General features: G+C 42.3%; 1 protein-coding gene across 1 annotated transcript in view; it reads right to left on the minus strand.

Annotated features, from left to right (window-relative positions):
* Positions 1-18,123, minus strand: part of NPAS2 (neuronal PAS domain protein 2) — a 188,285-nt gene that overhangs the window by 25,212 nt on the left and 144,950 nt on the right. The window contains exons 8-12 of the mRNA XM_074983272.1: positions 10,803-10,921; positions 8,050-8,132; positions 5,983-6,089; positions 4,239-4,386; positions 853-934 (exon numbers count right to left, since the gene is read on the minus strand). Coding sequence (XP_074839373.1) covers positions 853-934; positions 4,239-4,386; positions 5,983-6,089; positions 8,050-8,132; positions 10,803-10,921 — 539 coding nt within the window. The remainder of the gene's footprint in view (positions 1-852; positions 935-4,238; positions 4,387-5,982; positions 6,090-8,049; positions 8,133-10,802; positions 10,922-18,123) is intronic.

The raw sequence follows: 18,123 nt of genomic DNA on the forward strand, positions 1-18,123 counted from the left end.
CTGTCCATGAGTTATACTATAAGCACGCTGGACTAATTTTGTTTTGGGGGGTGGGGAGTGGGAAGTCATCCAAGAGCCACTGGCTCCTAGGGCTGCCAAGCAGTGACTGCGTGGGACACCCCCTGCACTGCTGCTCGGAGAGTCCCCCGGGCCAGATGCACTGCGCACTGCTTGGGAAGTTCCCAGTGCCAGCTGCCCAGGCCATCAGTGCAGTGGCTGGCATGACTGACCCTGGGGCTGCTCCAGCTGTGGCCAGTGCAGCAGGCTACGTGGCCAGCCAAGTGGCTCACGGTAGATCTGTTCCAACAGTGGCTGGTGTGGTTATCCTGGGGCCATTTGAGCAGCTGGCCACAAAATCAGCTGCTTGGGCAGCCTTAGGGTCAGCCACTTAGACCACTGCAGAAGTCATTGGGTCACAGAAAGTCATGGATTCCATGACTTGCATGACCTCTGTGACAGACATAGAGCCCTACTGATAGTACTTGGAGGGCTAGATCTTCACCTTGTATTAACTCTCTCAGCCACAGCACTGAACTGGGAGTTTTTATGGAGCTGGACATGACCCCTAAATCCTGTCAGAGCCATGGCTTTCCAGAATGCAGCCACCCACCCTGAACTAGCTTTTACTGTTGAGGAAAGAATTTGCATGCTATTGTCCTATTCAATTTTTGTCTAGTCCTATGAGCTGAAGCATCTCTTTCTTCTTTCAGTAGTGAGTGACAATACTCAGAGTGACTCAACAATGCACATAATTGGACCCTTTGTTCTTCAGATAATAAGTTTTGGACAGGTACTGATTGTAGTCAAGTACAAGCTGGCATTTTTATTTATGAAAATCATATCCGGTTATACCTTTAGTGCTGAAGAAACGCCTTTTGAGGGCGCATCTTCCAAAGTCAGTTCTTGTCTCCTTTCCACTCGAACATCTGCATAACTAATTGAAAATTGTAATTCTACATGAGTAACAATTTATTTTACTTTGTTTTAAACACATGGAGCAACATTACATGCTATTTTAGCTCCCTAGATGATAAATTAAGTCACATTTAGTGCATATAATTTGAATGACTATTTCTATTTTCAGTTCTGCTCAGCTTCTCTATATTCATTCACAAACAAAAAAAATGTTACAAAAGCATTAAGGCTGAACGTGTGTTTTGTTAGGGCAGGTCTACACAGCACAGTTATTTCAAAATAATGGTTGTTATTTTGAAATAACTATCCTAACATCTAAGTGATGCAACCACTATTCAAAATAATTTCAAAATAGCAGTTGCCTTTTTTCAAAATTGGCAAACCCCATTCCATGAGAAATAGCTATTTTGAAATAGGTGTTGTTAAGAGAGGGAATAGCACCTATTTCGAAATAAGCCATAGTGCAGCCAATGGCTCTATTGTGAAATAGGAACCCTGTGTGTAGACGATGTATTTTGAAATAGCTAAGTGCTATTTCAAAATGCATTTTTATATGTGGCAGTGTTATTTCAAAATAAGCTATACCGGAATAGTTTATTTCAGAATAAGGCTGCTGTGTACACATACCCTTAGGCCATGGCTGCACTACACTCTTTCAAAAGAGCACGACCACACACAAAAAAGCAGATCAAAAGAACAATCTGCTTCTTCAAAGGAGAGAGTCCATATAGCTCCTGCTCTTATGAAAGAACAGGTCAGGGACCAAAAAATCCAGCACCATCAGGACTGGTCTTTCAGGCAAAGGGCCCCCAGAGCATCTACACGTGCTTTTTCCCCAAAAGAATCTTTTGGAAAAGGTGCTCTTCCTCATTTGGCAGAGGAAGAGAGCCTCCAGAAGAAGCACCACGTTCTTTCAAAAGGAAATACAAAGAGCACATTTTGCGTGTGGATGCTCCGTTGGTTCTTTTGGAAGAGGGAATGATTTTCTGAAAGGACTTGCTAGGGTAGATGCAACCTTAGAGTCAAACCAACAATAGTGTTACAATTTATTTACAAAAGCTTCACACATTAAAAAATCCCCAAATATTAGAATGTCAGGAAATGAAAGTTAAGTAATTAGCCTTTTGTCCCACTGCCACTTAACTCTTTATCACTCTCTTCCACCCCAGACATCTCTCAAGCAGGCTGCCTAGGGGCTGCACTGTAGCTCTATACCCCCATTGCACTGAGTGACACAATCACTGCTAGCACACCCTTTATGCTGGATGCTACAGGACCTGGGCTGCATCGGGCCACTTATAGCAGCCCTATTATTCTCCTGCCTCGCCTACTGTGGCCTCTTTCTGCTGTTGGAGTAGGCTGTTGGGGCTGGAACAGGGAACAGCATCAGGACCTCAGCAGCTTGTAATTGTCTTAATCCCCAAAACATCAGAATTTTACTTGTCTGAAATATGCTCAGAGCTTTTTTCTTTTCTTGTTCTTTATGTTTACGGCATGTACGAAGCTGAGAGTGACAGCTCCTCTTTATTGGGGTTTGCTGCGAAAGCAACACTTGAAATAACGGGTCCCCTACACTGCATTTACATCCATAAGCTGTACTGTACTATTTTGTACAGCTGCATGTCCTGATTCTCAGCTCTAGTTGAACAAAGGGAATAGGCATGAAAAGTAGCATTAAGCTACCTTTGCACTTCCCCTATTTATGAACAGGCTCATTCCTTTAACTCACTCCTGGTCACCTGTGGCCCCAAGGGTGCCGCTCCACCAGCCAAGAACAGCTGGAATGCATCGATATTCTAGCTTCACTGTCTTTTATTCTGTGCTGTCAGAGACTGTCAGAGAGGTAGCCTACTGCCATGACAGTTGCCATACATCATGCATGCATGATCCTCACAAGGAGAAATCCTCCAGTGGCTGTAGTGTGATCCTTCACAACCCTTTTATCTAATGCAGCATTTCTCAGCCTGTGTTGTGTGGAACATGGGTGTTCTGTGGGATGCGAATAGGTGTTCCGTGAAAAAATTTGATTCTACCTATATTTTTAATTCTAAAATATTAAATTTGGAATTATGTATGTATTAAAACACTAAGATATTTGAATAGTATTTAGATTTTAGGTATATTAATATTTGTAACACATTCATAATAGTATAGTTATTATGCGACTCATGCCAAAGCAATCAGAGTAGATTCGGATTGTTTTGGTATGAGTCATGTTCAGAGAAGTTACATGATGCTGCACCTGATATGAAGATCCAACTTTCCAGCATCATTCCTAATACTAAGTGAATTTGTGATCAAAAGATACAGAAACACTCTTCCCATTGAAAAAGCTGTCAAATGTTACTTATTTTATGTTCCAGTAGCTTTCTGTAAAAAGCATAAATTTACAAAAACACAAAATTTTAAAACATTTTTTCATACCGAATTTCTTTTGCATTTCTTCGTAAATATATTTTTAATCTTTAAGAAAGGAGTCCTTTTTGAACAATATTGTCCTTTCTATTTTTGTACAAAAGAACAACAGTAACCATCCTTCTTTTGACTGTTAGCTTGATGTTTTGTTTTGGGTTTGTACTTAATTTTTATACTTAATTATTATGTTGCTAACCATCCTCCTGTCAGAAGAACATTAGTTGTTCATTCAGATGATTTTCCCTTGTTGTTCTGTGTTCTTCTTAAAATAAAAGACATCTAAAAAAACTAACTCTTTTAAATCAATTTTTGAGCATTACGTGCAGCAATTTTTCAGGAGGAAGACTTCCCTGCCACAGTGACCAGCATGTATGTGTTCCATGTATTCCAAGCCCAAAGGTGTTCTGTGGCCAAATTAGTCTGGGAAATGCTGATCTAATGGGAGTGGCAGAAAAGGATCCAAATGTAATCAGTAACCTGACCCCTGATTTTATGATTCTGATAACCGATCAGTGAACCTTATTCTCATATGGTCCTTGCAGAATGAAGACAGGCTTAACCTGATCATATTTATTGAATGTAGTGGAAAGCCTATGACCTGGGCCTGTGGCAGGAGGGAATGCACCTGCGACCTTAGGGTCTAAAGCCAAGTGCTCTGCAACATGAGCTAACAACCAGCTGCCTCTTAGCTAAGGCAGCAGAGCAGAGACTTCACTCTCCCATCTCAGTGCCTCTGGGTTAAATAAGCTTATTTTCACTACAGAATTCAGGCTTCATTTCTGTCATATGAAAGACTGCTAGGGCGACTTTATGAAATCACTGAAATGTTCATATGCTCTTGTGCTTTTAGGTCCCTGGAATCTGACTTGATTACAATGGCCATAAATGTAAGTAAGTCATTTCCCTACCTTACTACGGTGTGAGTGCACACAATGAACTCTGGTTTGGAGTTCCATTGATGGTAGGTGATATAGTAATGGGTCTGCAGCCAGATCCACTGCTGTCCTTTGGTCAGGAACCGGTAATAGCAAGACTTTCCCTTGCCAAACTGCATCACTAGTAGTAGAAAACAGACACTGCATGTAACAAATTTTAAAAGTTGAAAACTAACTTTTAAAAAGTATCATCAGAAATCTCTCTAAGACTTGTGCAAAAAGCACATATCATGTGTGTCCAGGTACCTCTTTCTGAAATTTTAAATACACAGCATAGTTAAAAATAGTACAAATATGACAAATGATAACCACAGACATTTATTAACAGACAAATAACTACAGTATATATAACTCTTTGCATGTGCTATGTGGTGATCACATATTAGTTCAATAAGCACCTGACATTGATTTCTAAGACTTCCACAAGCGAGAAATGTAGCAGGTAAATACCTGAAAAGGTAGACCAAACCCTGTGCAGATTTATATCTTCTGCAAATCCCTCTGGCTTTGATGACATTGCATAAATCATTGCAACATGTGGCCTTAACTCTATACAGTCAGATAACATGAAGCAAAAATGAAAATCATTTGAAACTGAATGTAATTCACCAGCCAGTCAAGATTTCAGAGATGGGGCATTTCAGAGATAACTAAGGTTCAGTCTACGGTATAGGGTTAGGTTGACCAAAGACAGCTTACATCAATCTAACTCTGTAAGTGTCTACACTAAAATGTAGCTCCCACTGATGTAACTTGCCACTGACTTTTAATAACTTCAGCTCCACGAGTGATGCAGCACTTAGGCTGATGTAGTTATGAAGATGGGATGCCGGCGTAGACCCTGCATTACTTACATCGACTGTTGCTGCCTTTCAGAAACTGTCCCGCAATGCCCCGCATTGGCACCAAATCAGTGCAAGTGCTCATAGTGAGGATGCGTGCCACCGGCACAAGGAGCATAATGTCGATATGCAAAAACTACTGTGGTGGTTGTATGTCAATGTAAATTAAGTTGATTTCATTTTGTAATTTACACTTTCCCATGTTTTAAATCCTCATGGGCCAAATTTGCAACAGCTTTAGCTTTGTTAACATCAAGGGTCTTATGAGCTGATGCATCTTGCTCTATATTTTAATGTAAAAATCCCCAAACTAATTTTGACTGGAGGCACTCATTCCATACAGGGTAGTAAGAACGAGATATTACCATTAATAGTATAAGCAAATATTTGAATAAAATTGCTTGATTTTTACATTCAGTTAACAAATGATGTTTTAAAAAAATCCTAATTGAATTTAAATAATCCCTGATTTTACATATACATGGAATGCATTAGGGACAACAATCTGCAAAAGGTTTACAAAGTGTGACCTTCTCCAAGAGAGGATGAGTTAGTAAAAAATGTACCGGAATAACAGAATGTAAATCAAACCCTGGTGGCCTCAATCACTCAGTAAGTCTTCCTGGCTGCTTGTTACTGACACAACTTATCTAATAACAAAAGCAGGATTTGGCTTGCTAACTGCTAAAGAACTCTGGGTCATAGTCTTATCGGCTACTGCATGCTCATTCTGAACCTCGGTTCACAGTGTATAGCAGTGTAACAGAGGAAAGAACCTGGCCTGCCAAATTTACACCTATCTTAACGGAAGCTGCATTTCACTGAGAACTGGCGCACCAATGAATTCATGTAAGCTTACACAGTGCAATACTTACAGTGTTCGTGGCATCTTGCTAGGAGTTCTAGGTCATCTACGTGGTAATAATCATAGCCAGAAGTACCCAGCACTTCAAAAGGCAAGTATCCTATGATAGGTGGCGCTCTATATATGGACACAGAACAAGTTATTTCGTAAAAACAATGTGACTGTTGTTAAATAAGAAATTCAGAATGCCAGTTGGGCCAAATTCTGCTGTCACTTAAACATGCATAACTCCCTCTGAAATCAATGGGTCAAAGCCTGACTTCACTGCTCCATGGATGAGGAGCCTAGCGCTAGCTCAGCTCTCAAGCTGGCTTCCCCACATGCAGAGTGGCACTGGCATCCTGAGAGGGGAAGTTCCACTGGAGAGTAACCAGGGGTGTGCTCTACAGCAACTCCTTCCCCCTCAAGGCACCACCTGTGAATTCAGACCCGCTCCAACTGCCTTATATGGTACTGGTATCACAAAGGAATGGTGAAAGAAGCAAGTGCTGTCACCCTGATGTCACTGTTGTGGAGAAGCAGAGTCTCCACGGCTGAGTTACAGCTGAGGAGACAGCAAAGGGGCAGAGCAGTATCTGTCCCTCTCTACTGTCATAGCTCACTACCAGTGCATGAACAAAGTTGCCAGCCAGCTAGAGAGGTCATAGACTAGTTAAACAAATATTTCCTTGGCAGGAAAAAGGTAACTGGGAAATGCAACTGAGCCTCACCCCCCATCTCATCCAGGAACGCCCAATATCCTCTCAAGAACCTGCTTTGAGGAGCACCCTCCTTCTCCCCCTCCTTCCCTTCTCAGGCCTTTGCCTGTTTCTCTCCTGGAGCAAGTGACCGCACTAGAACCACAACTACTCTAGGTAACAGCAGTCTCTATGGCTCACACATGGTGAAAAGTAGCCACCAAGACTGGAGGAACAGCTAGGGAGATAACTTGCGTAAACTTCTTTTTATTGCAGGCCTCCACAGGGCTGGAACAGGTTGTAGCTAAGCTGCCATTTTGCACTCTAACCTCGACAACTCTGTTGGTCAAACCAGCACAATATTTCCCTCTATGATCCTCAGCAACTGGCTCAATGGGATGCACAAAGGGCTGAAATTTTGAAAATATTTTCAAGCACAGTTTTCTAAACTGTACAGGTCTCTCTTTCTTTCTCTCTCTCTCGCACACACACACACACACATACCTCCTGACTTTTCTGGATTTATTATTTCTGATTTCTGGATTAGCCAATTAGCTGGATAATAGCTAGAAATTGTTGTGATTAGAGTTCATAGCCTACTGAGATTTTAATACATTTAAAGACTGGCAAATCAAAATACTCTCACTTCTAACTCCCTTAGATAAAGGGTCAATGGGCACAAAACAGACATCAAAACACTCCAGATCCACAAACCAGTTAGTCAACATTTTAATGGAATGGGGCATTCTGTCAATGACCTAAAGGTATGTGTGTTACTGAAGAAGAATTATTGCACCGTTCTGGAAAGGGAAACAGCCAAGCTGGCTTTTATATTCAAATTTGGCACATCAACACATGGTTTAAATCGTGATGGGAACTTTCTGAGTCACTATAGGGGCTTGTCTGCATACTTGGCTCAGTCTAATTCTTGACCTTTCCCCCAACCCCTCCACTCTCTGATTTGCTCACCTTGATTATCTTTTTCTGATTTGTCCTCCTTGCTTACTCTTTTTGGTTCTCTGTGCCTTAAATATTGAGTCTGTTCTGGTCTGGCTATGGTCTGAAGAAGTGGGTCTGTCCCACGAAAGCTCACCTAATAAACTATTTTGCTAGTCTTTAAAGTGCTACTTGACTGCCTTTTGTTTTGATAGGGGAAAAACATTTTTAATACACAGCATTTGTGTAAAAAAGAATGATGAAGAAATAAATGCAGACAAAATCAGCCAACCCCAGAATCAGTGAAATCAAAAATCAACTTCTGCAGACATTTTAGTCATAACAGTGCTGATAACCAGGCTCTTCAAGCTATTTTGATGTAAGTCATAATATTATTTGACAGAATCTAGCTAATGAAAATACCAGGTAAAAACAAAACCAAATATTTGTTTTTGCTTACCAACCTGTGATCCAGAAATAAAAATTTCCATTCCAGACTATGTCTTGAAGTGAATTCCTCTAATGGTTCTTCAACTATGCACATTTCCTGCATTGAGAAGAAGATCTGTTTACTAAGATTGTTAACTTTACCTCTCAGCTTCACCTGCTTCTTGTTAAACAGGAATACACGACATGTATGAGGAAAATAATCAAATAGAAAACACATATATCAACGGTTCATGTTGAACAGAAATGTAATGCTAATAATAAATAATACTGACATTACTGCATAAGGTAAGAAAAGAATATATAATAATACATGCCAAATTAATATTCATTATTATTTCTTGTGGTATGTAGGATGTTACGTTTTAAAGTACCCTATAGATATCAAGAGCACAACTGCTGCATTGTAAGGTCACACAGCAGGGGACAGTGCACAGCCCAGACAGGAACTCAGAAGGTACATCTATACTATAATTAGAGACCTGCAGCTGCCCATGCCACTTGACTTGGGCTAAGAAGCTTGGGTTAAAGGGCTGTTTAATTGTAGTGTAGACATTAAGGCTCCGGCTGCAGCCCAAGCTCTGGGACCCTTTCACTTTGCATCTGAACATCTATGCTACAATTAAACAGCTCCTCAGCCTGATCCCGGGGAGCTTGCATCAGTTGGCATGGGACAGCCTCAGGTGTCTCACTGCAGCGTAGACAAACCTTAAGAGACATTGTGCTGTGGGCAGGCATGTTGCCTCCAGGAGCCCTGAGCTGCTCTTGCACCTTTGAACACGGTGCAGTCTGCTCTCTTCTCCTGCACACTTTCCGTATGTTGACCCATGTGAGGGCACATGACTATGACCCCACCCGTGAAGGTGCAGCACACCTCTGCTAATCTATCTAAGGTACATATTTAACTTGTGACACAAGAAGTCTGTGGCAGAATATGCAGCTGGACTCAGGTATCCAAAGTCTTAGGCTTGCGTGCTAACCACTGGACCATGCTGCTTGGGAGCACAGCCCTTCAGTGTCCTATGTGCAATGCCACCCAGCCTTCGTGCAAGGGCATAAAAAGGTAGGTTCCTCTCACCTGGCTATTCACATCCCACCTCTTCATGCACTCATGTCAGAGGCAGGAACAACCTGGCCCTAATTCATCAACCCTCCTAACACCTTTATAATAAGTAGTAAACATATGATGATAGGCAGGATTGGAGCTTCCTTGTGAAAAAATAAAATCCCTGACCCAGAGGGATGATGGTGATAATACTACCACTAGAGGGGCGCACACTTTGTTACATCTCTCAGCAGAACTCCTTGCACATACCAGAGCCTCTGTGCACTCTTCCATCCAAACCCACAAGTTCCTTGTGTTCCCCTCCCATCTCCCTTCCTGCAATCCGGGCCGCCCTCCAGGGAGGTGTGTGTGTCCGTGCTTCTCCTCCCTTGTGCCCACTTCTGTTGGGGGCATTTAAACATTAGCATGTTACAGATAAACAGAGAGCAGAGCGCTAGAGACGTGGCTTCGCTCCATCAGACAGGGAAGTATTTTAGACTGGGAAATTGAGACACAGAGGTTAAATGACTTGTCCCCAGGTCACAGCCAGTGAATTGAGGAGTAAAGAGTCATATCTTGGAAGCAGGTCCAGGTCACTTACAACACATAGCCACCTACTGTCACAGGCAATTCATATTAATGTAGCATTAATGCTGAGTTTTAACAACATAAAGAAAAGAAAATTCAGAGTAAGGGTTCTCACAGCAACATTAACTTGGGTCTCCACTACTGGTAGGAACCGTGCTCCTAAACCGTCATGGTTCCCATGCCATTGGACCTGGGCCTTCTGTCTGACGAGGACTGAGTGGTGGCTTGTTAATCCCCCAACGTTAAGAGAAGTCACACGCAGGTGAGTGTGACCTACTTGTGATTGAGCGTCCGCCAAGAGAGACTGTTGAGGTTTATGGGAGGTATTCTTGCTTTTCCAGAGGAGACTGTAACAGACAGGGCTGTGAATCTACCAAGAAAGCCTTTAAAAATCCACGTGCAGTATTGTGGGGAGGACTGGAGACCAAAGCTGCCAAATGGGATTTGTCTCAGTTAGATTTCTTAACCTTGGAGGATAGTACAGCCACGCAGCAGCTGATATTTGCCAACTGAGGAACAGCAGCGGTGTTTCTGTAAGCTGAACATGTGGGTGGCCATCCAGGAGATTTGCCACCCAGCTGATAGCAGAGCACCCACAGCATGTGCTTCTACTAGTGGTGTACATCCACACATGCCTTGGCACACCTAACAAAATTTATTCTGCACACAAATGCAAGAAATTAGAGGGACAAGCAGTGACAGACACTGGGCTAAATACACTATCCCTTGTCCCCAGGAAGTAAATTTCCTAGTCTCATACCTGCAGAAGAGTGAGCTGGGTCATTTTAAGGCACCTGTTTAGCCAGCTGAGGGCAGGGTATCCAATGCATCGACTCTTCTCCATCCAAGCGTTGGGAAATGGCAGCAAAGGAATGCCACACTCAGCACCCTCACACCCAAATGGCATTCTCTGACTGCATTTCCCAGTATAAGAAAACAGAGATGACACAATTCCCATCAACCCTTCAACAGATCCATAACCCTAGTCACTGTACGCTTACTGGATTCTGATTTGTAAATTGTGAAGTCTCTATATTCTGATCAGTTCTGTTATCAGAATTGGGAATTTTACATGTATAGTGATTGAAGGAATACCCAGTATCTCCAACATGAATAGACTTCATTAAATGCACTTGCCTTTAAAAACTGAGGTGTTGCTAGTCGAACAGTAGCAACAAAACAGGATTGTTTTCCTAGCGATGTTCTATAAGCCCGGGGAACAGCACCATCCAAGCAATTACAAGTGGAATTAGGCACTGGGAAGGGAAAAAAAGTAAGACTGGCAGATTATTACTGACTGAGTATTTTACAGATTTGAAAAGCACTTAGAACAAACCTTACTCAGAGGAGTACCTCCAAACCTCTTAAAGCTTATATGGATACATTTGAATTGAAGTCAGGCAAATTAGGCAAAAAGATACGCGAGCTTACTCAAAGTAAGAAGTATATTTATGAAATGGAAGGACAAACCTTTGAGCGGCACGTAAAACAGCTTTCTGGAAAGAAACCCCAGACATCCTGGTGCTCCTTTTCACTGTTCACCATAACAATGTTATTATATGCTTTAGCGATCTTACTGCATTACTTGTGGGCAGCAGATAAAAAAAGGACTGTTAAAGGTTGAAGGATGTTATACCCCCATCAGGTCATTGACTGTAAACCATTTAGAACAGTAAATAGACTAGGGGTCAGGCATGTATTTGCTCTTCCTTGTAGGACTTCCTCAGAATTTGTATTCCAATTCTGCCACTGCATTTGTATGTATACATGAGGGGTTCTATGGGACTAAAAAAGGTGTGGAAAAATGGAAAAGGGGTACAAACTGTGGGAAAATAGGAAGAACCTGAATTAGCAGCAACTTGCCTTGCTCTATAGGGCTTTATCACGCCACTGAGTATTTTGCAGAACTCTCTGGCTACATCTAGACTACCACGATCTGTCAACAGAAGTTACTGTTGGAAGAGATCTTCCTGTAAAACTTCTGTCCACAGATCATGTCCACACACAAAAGCGGATCGAAAGAGCAATCTGCTCTGTTGACAGAGAGTGGCCAGGCTGTCCAGCTGCTCTCTTGACAGAACAGCCAACCGGAAGCTCAGCAAACAGGACTTCCTGGTGTCCTGGCAGCCCAATCTGTTGACAGAAGGGCCCCTGGAGCATCTCCATGGCCTTTTTTGTCTACAGGAAACTGTCAACAGAGATGTTAATCTTCAACACGGAGAGGCACAACGTCAGGATGTGTCAGGTTTTTTCGACAGTCTGTCAACAAACTGCATCTTGTGTGAAGACACTCCATGTTTGGTTTTTTTTTGACAAAAGCCCAGTTTTGTTGCAGAAAAACCCTCTTGTGTAGACGTAGCCTATGACTCTCAGAAGGGAGTTCTGTTTTTGGCATAGTACACACCCATGTTAACGGCACGTTAGGCATACTTTTCAATACCATGAATACAGCCCTGCAAATCTGTGGTTGTCTGCTTCATATCTGTGAACTGTTTTTGCAGGTAGCAGCACAGATGTGGATACAAATTTTATATCCACCTAGGGTTCTGATGGTAAGTGTGGGCAGATAGCTCTGAGGAACTGTGGCAAAGATCCTCCATGTGCCCTAGGCAGGAGGTCTGGGGAACAGAGACGGTGACTGGGGCTGCTCAGAACCCATGTCTAGGACAGGTGGAGGGTCTCCCATGGCTCCCCTTAGCTGCCTATGTGGCTCTCCCCGACCAGGCTCTGGGGACAGGGAAAGGTGTGTGCCTTGGAGCCTCAGCCTGGTTCCTGGTGTAGAGCTCTTCAGATCAGCAGATAGCCACAGATAGTTTTGGCAGATCGCTTATTGGATGTGGATACACACTTGTGTATCCAGGCAGGGCTCTAACCATGAGCAGTCACATATGAATCAGCAGGACTATTTGCAGTTGTGAACCCTTAATTCTAGTAGTTAAACATATGCAGGATGGATCCTCAGAGAGCAAAAGGGCATAAGCAAAGTAAATCTCCTAAACACAGGAGCGATAGGTAAAAAAAAATGGTAAGTGAGATGATTAACTTGTGGGAAGCACCTGCTCAGTGGGAATACAAGACAGAAAAGCAGCTGGGTTGAGGAATACTGCTGGTAATTTCACTGGAGCATCTTAGGTTATTTGATTATGAACAAACTGACATGAGAAACACTTTTGGTAGAAAAACACTTTTTGTAGAAAAAGGCAGAACATAGTCCTAAAGTTAGCATTTACAAAATGCAATAGTGCACTATATTCCTAAAAGCAAAATGTAATCCAAAAAAGATAAAAATTGCTATATAATAAACTTGTCTGTCAAATTTGATGTTGTATTAGTGGCACTGTTAAAATTTTTAAAATAACGAGGAGCAGGAATAGAAGGGTCATAGATGTTACAAAATATCTTTTTAAAAAGAATACAAGCTCCAAAATCTGTGGATAAGAATATTTTTACCTTCGGGAAAAGAGATCACTGCATGTGAAATGAATGGAAAATATTTTTGAAGCCCAAAGGCTCTATTGTCTAGCTGAGAAAGACACAAAGCAGCCACCTGGTCTACCACACTTTTTATTTAATTTAGAATGTTTCAGGCCATTTGTTTCTTGGACAACTGCAACCTTCTACTTCATGCTGTTTAAATTTTGATTGTTTGTGTGATTTATTTTTATTGCTTCTCCTAATACAGATGATAAGCCTAACAGAAAGAGAAGAAGGGAATCTAACCTGGAGGAGAGAGTCGATTATTGGTTTTTACAGCAAAAAAAAGTCCAAACATCCTCATTACTAAGGACAAAGAATAATATAACAAAGACACTCTTTGAGTGGTGAAAGACATTTTTAACAATGGTCACATTGTTATTCAGCCCCTATTTTGGGTTCCTTGCAAGTAAAATAATAAATTAAGCCACACTGTTATCCTCTTTCAGGAAAAATAAAAAAGGGAGAAAGGGAAGAGAAGGACGAAGCATGGAGAGAGTAAGAAAAAGATCAAGCAAATGCCTGAAAGGTAAGTAAAAGAGGACAGGAGGTGAATGACAGGACAGAGAAGAGAAGGGGAAAGGTAGAGTGGATGAGTTGGAAAGATGGGAGGGGATGTGGAAGCACTGCGCGCGCACACACACACACAAGGTCACCCAATGGGCAGTTTGATAAAATCATTATTCCTATACTTCCAAAAATGAAGGTCACATATCCACAAACCTATCTTGCTTGTTTTTACTGCAAAATGTGATTTGTTCCATTGCTGCCAACCTCATCAAGCCAGGGTATTATTTTTCAACAGTTTGGCACACATGGGACTTTCTTTCTTATATAATAAGGCACTTGGCTATAATGTGAGCTCTCCCACCAAAGTTTCGTGAAGGATTTAAGGTTCCAAGATGGATTGGTTAGGCCAGGATAGCATGATCAGCCTGAATTTACATTTTGGTAGAGAGAAAGAAATTGAGCAAAATATTCCCCTCTGTCCAGAAAAGTTGGATTACATTACAGGGCAACATGTGGTATAAGTTAATGCTGCTGCACTGCAAGCACCAGCATTTGTCACAGGTGACTGCTCTGGATCTGAAAAATCTATATAAAGTCCTCCATAAATTTTCTGCTGGATTAATCTTAACCCAATATTTAGTGAGCAGTGGTGTATATCGGAACAAATCTGATTCTGCTGAACATTGGTAAAGGAGATTGGAAGTTCCTGTTCCTTCTAACATTGTCACTACTGACTGCCATTTTGCCTGGCAGATAGGGATACACTCTGGCCAGTGATAGGTTACGTGACAGGGTGAGGGCAGAGGCAACTCTGAAAAAGCAGAAACAGTCCTGGATAAACAGGTGTCGTCAAAAGCAGAGTGGGAGCAGAAGGGAAGAGGCTATTGTAGATCAAATAAGGGGCCAGCTGTCCCCACTGGAGGCTGCCATGGGCCTTTTAAAAAGCCTTTCCCCAGTAGGTAGAGGGGAGAGAGTGGAGGAGGAGGTTGGAGAGAAGTGAGGAGATCAGAAGGGACAAGGAGAGTGTTAGAGAGTGACTAAGGAGAACACCAAGAGTATCAGACAGCAGAGGAGGTGAGGCACTCCTGCAGGGAGTGTTTGGGTTCATTGCCCTTGGTAAGCCCCAGCTCTCAGCTGGAGGCTAGGATGGGCTGGTCACTCAGCTGGACAGATCAGGGGGCCCCTACTTACTGCCCTTTGGGCCAAGGTACCAAAGCCCGAATCCTGTTGAAGGCAGGCAGGCTCCAAACTGCAGGACTGTGGACTGAGCAGAGGACTGGGGCCCAGGAGTGACAATGACCCTGCCACTGTAGTATAACAGTTTCAGAAAGCCCCAAGACTAAAGGGATACAGTGCTGCAAGTGCATCTGGTCCAAACTGGAGTTGCAGAGCATTTCTAAGTTGCCATGTGTTCTTTGGACCCAGCTAGAATTTCTCCCTAAGGCAAGGAAAGGGCACAAAGGAATTATTTTCAATTATGCCATGTATGCTTTTTTTTTCTTTACATCCAATCAAGCCACAAAACAGGACTATGCCATGTTTAAATTTTGAAGTCATTGAGTCCACTCAGGGATGTCTCCTAAGCTTAGAAGCAACCAGATACCAGACTTTGCTAGCAGCCAAAACAGTTAACAGATATACAGAAGTGGTAGAAGTCTGAGCTCAGGGCTGATTTTACTGGCAGTGAGGGGTCTAGTTCCCTGCCCCTGTGCACAGCCAGGCTGTGGAGGCTGTGTGTCATAGAATCATAGAAATGCAGACCTGGAAGGCATCTCAAGAAGTCAGCCAGTCCAGTTCTTTGCACTGTGGCAGGACCATGTATCTCGGTCATTCCTGACAGGTATTTGTCTAAACTACTCTTATGACCTCCTATAACAGATTCTAAAACCTCCTTGGGAAGCTGAATCTAGCCCTTAGCTACCTGCATAGCAACTTTTTCCTAATATCCAACCTAAATCTACTTGCTGCTGATTATACTCATTATATTTTTCCAGTGGACATGGAGAAGAATTGATCGCCATCTGCTCTATAACAGCCCTCAACATATCTGAAGGCTGTTATCAGGTTCCTTTTCTCAAACTAACGTCCAGGGTCAGCCATCGTGCTGTTTATCCCAAAATGGAGGATATACAGTAAAACCTAAGGCTGGGCAGACCAAAGCCTCTTGATTTAATAGGCAGTTGCATTTTTTAAAAGTGTACTTTGGGCTTATTGCCCAGATCCTGTGATATTGTCTTAAAAATTCTGAAAAAAATATAGGGGGGAATATAAACTGAGCTAAGAACAAACAGACGTTTCAGAAAGACATCCACCTTTACTATATTAACTGCTGAAAAGGGATAGAGTGAGGGCCAGCAATCTATGTCAATACAAAGATTTCTGTGTGATAAAAGGCTTGAGATTAATTTTTACTATTTCTTTTATCTTCTTAGGAAAGAAGACTCACAAGTACCTGATTTTCACCTGCCACCAAGAAAAAGTATTATCTAAAAGGGCATCATTATAGACCACTTGAGAGACAGAGAAAGCTTCCAATTTGTGCCAATAAATGTTGTACTCTGAGATCTTCCCGAGGACTTCAATAATTTATAACATGATAGGGACAGTTTGAAGTGGCTGATGATGAATAATAACATATCATCAGCATGTAAGATTATTTTTATCGCCTGAGATCCTGCTTTTATTTCCTATATCCCCTGATGTGTCCTCATTGATATTACTAGTGGCCCTAAGACCATATCAAAGGTGGGTGGGAGTGGACAGGGGATAGTCCTCTACCAAAATCTTCTGTATATTACTCGGTCAGTGTGGGATCTAGTGTCACGTGACTGGATTTTTATATTGGGTATATAAGCCATTTTACGTGTCCAGTGTATCTACTGGCCCCATATATTGCACCGTGGGGCCATGTGAGGTGTCTAATGAAAGCTTATGATGCCTGGAATCTATGTATGCAGCTTATATGTCTGTATCATGTTGGGAGGTAGAGTTACAGATTTTGGCTACGTAGCTGTGCTAGAAAATGTCTGAGTGCTAAGCTTCACAACAGGAAGTGTGAATTCAGCCCCAGCCAAAATGAATGGACTAAGAGCAAAGGCTCAGACAGTTGAATCCGCATCTCAGAGGCTTGGGACTTGTTAATGGAATGCAACCCATTGGTCAGGTGACCTGGCCTGAGCAAATAAATTGAAATGAGACGCGCAAGCACCCATCCCACCTGCCATGTAAATGACTGTGGCATGCTAGCAAAACTGGCAACCAATGGCAGTTTGCCATATCAGTTCACCTGGGTCAGGTAGGACTCACCGTCAAGGGATTATGGGAAGCAGAAAGGGCTTGGTCCTGGCACTCAAGAGAGAACCATGGCGTGGACTTAGCAATGTCCATCTTGGACTGGATCTTGCTTCTTTGTTCTGGGGCCTATCTCCAAGGGTCCATGTCCCAGCATGTTGACCCCAGCAGACCAGATCTACGATTCTCCAGTAACTGAAATTATGTAACCTGAAATGGACTTTCAGAGACTTTCAAGAATCAGCAAAAAACATCGCTGGCCTGCATCAATAACCAAAATTGATGTATGTAAAGTATTGCTTTAATAAATTTTCTCTCGCACCCTGTTCTTTCTTTTTTATTAAAAAATCATTAGACATTTAGATCTAAAGCATTGGTGAGCATGGTGATTTGGGTAAGATCCAGGTATATATTGACGGGGGGCTGTGGCTGGAGCCTTTGGGACCCAGAAGAATCTGTGTGGAGTTGGTGAAACAGGCTTAAGAGCCTCTCACCTGAATTTGGAGTTGTTGGTCTGGGCTGGTATAGCAGCTGGGAAGTCTGTGAGTTTGCTTTTATGGCTTCTGGCTGACCAAGGGTCTGACCAGAAGTGCTGTTGTGGCTGGCTGGATTTGCCTCAGTCAGATGGAAATTCTAGCCAGCGGCTGTAAGTAGCCTGGATTTTAAGCAAAGTTACCCTGGATTGATTTCTTTAGCTGTGCCCAGAAACCTCTTCCTGTGATAGCTAGGGTATCGGAACAAGGCATCAAATTCAGTGGGAAAGCATTTAGGATCAGGGCCGTACCTGATTCCATATTGCTTACAGCAGCCATTAGTTCACAGGAACATATTAGATAATCATGCCAATTTTCGTCTTCTTCTGTTAGGTGGGGGAGTTGCAGATTTTGGGCGCATTCCTCAAAGAACTGGCTAACAAGGGTGTCTTCCTTTAATTGGCACTGAGTAACATTTGGAGACTTTGTTCATTAGTACTTTAATGAACAGTGACCATTTGCCCCTGAAAAGTGGCCAGAATGAATTTTAGCTGTTAGTGAATATACTGTAAGCCTACCTTCTAATAATTACCCAGCTTTACTGCCAGATTCTATTTCATCCTGTGCAGAAGTTGTATTATCAATTTCATATCAGATATTTGTCACCTCTTGGAATTTAACCAAAGTAGGTGAACCAGAATAGTTGAGGT

Source organism: Carettochelys insculpta, chromosome 1 (genome assembly GCF_033958435.1).
Source record: "Carettochelys insculpta isolate YL-2023 chromosome 1, ASM3395843v1, whole genome shotgun sequence".
Taxonomy (NCBI): Eukaryota; Metazoa; Chordata; order Testudines; family Carettochelyidae; genus Carettochelys; species Carettochelys insculpta.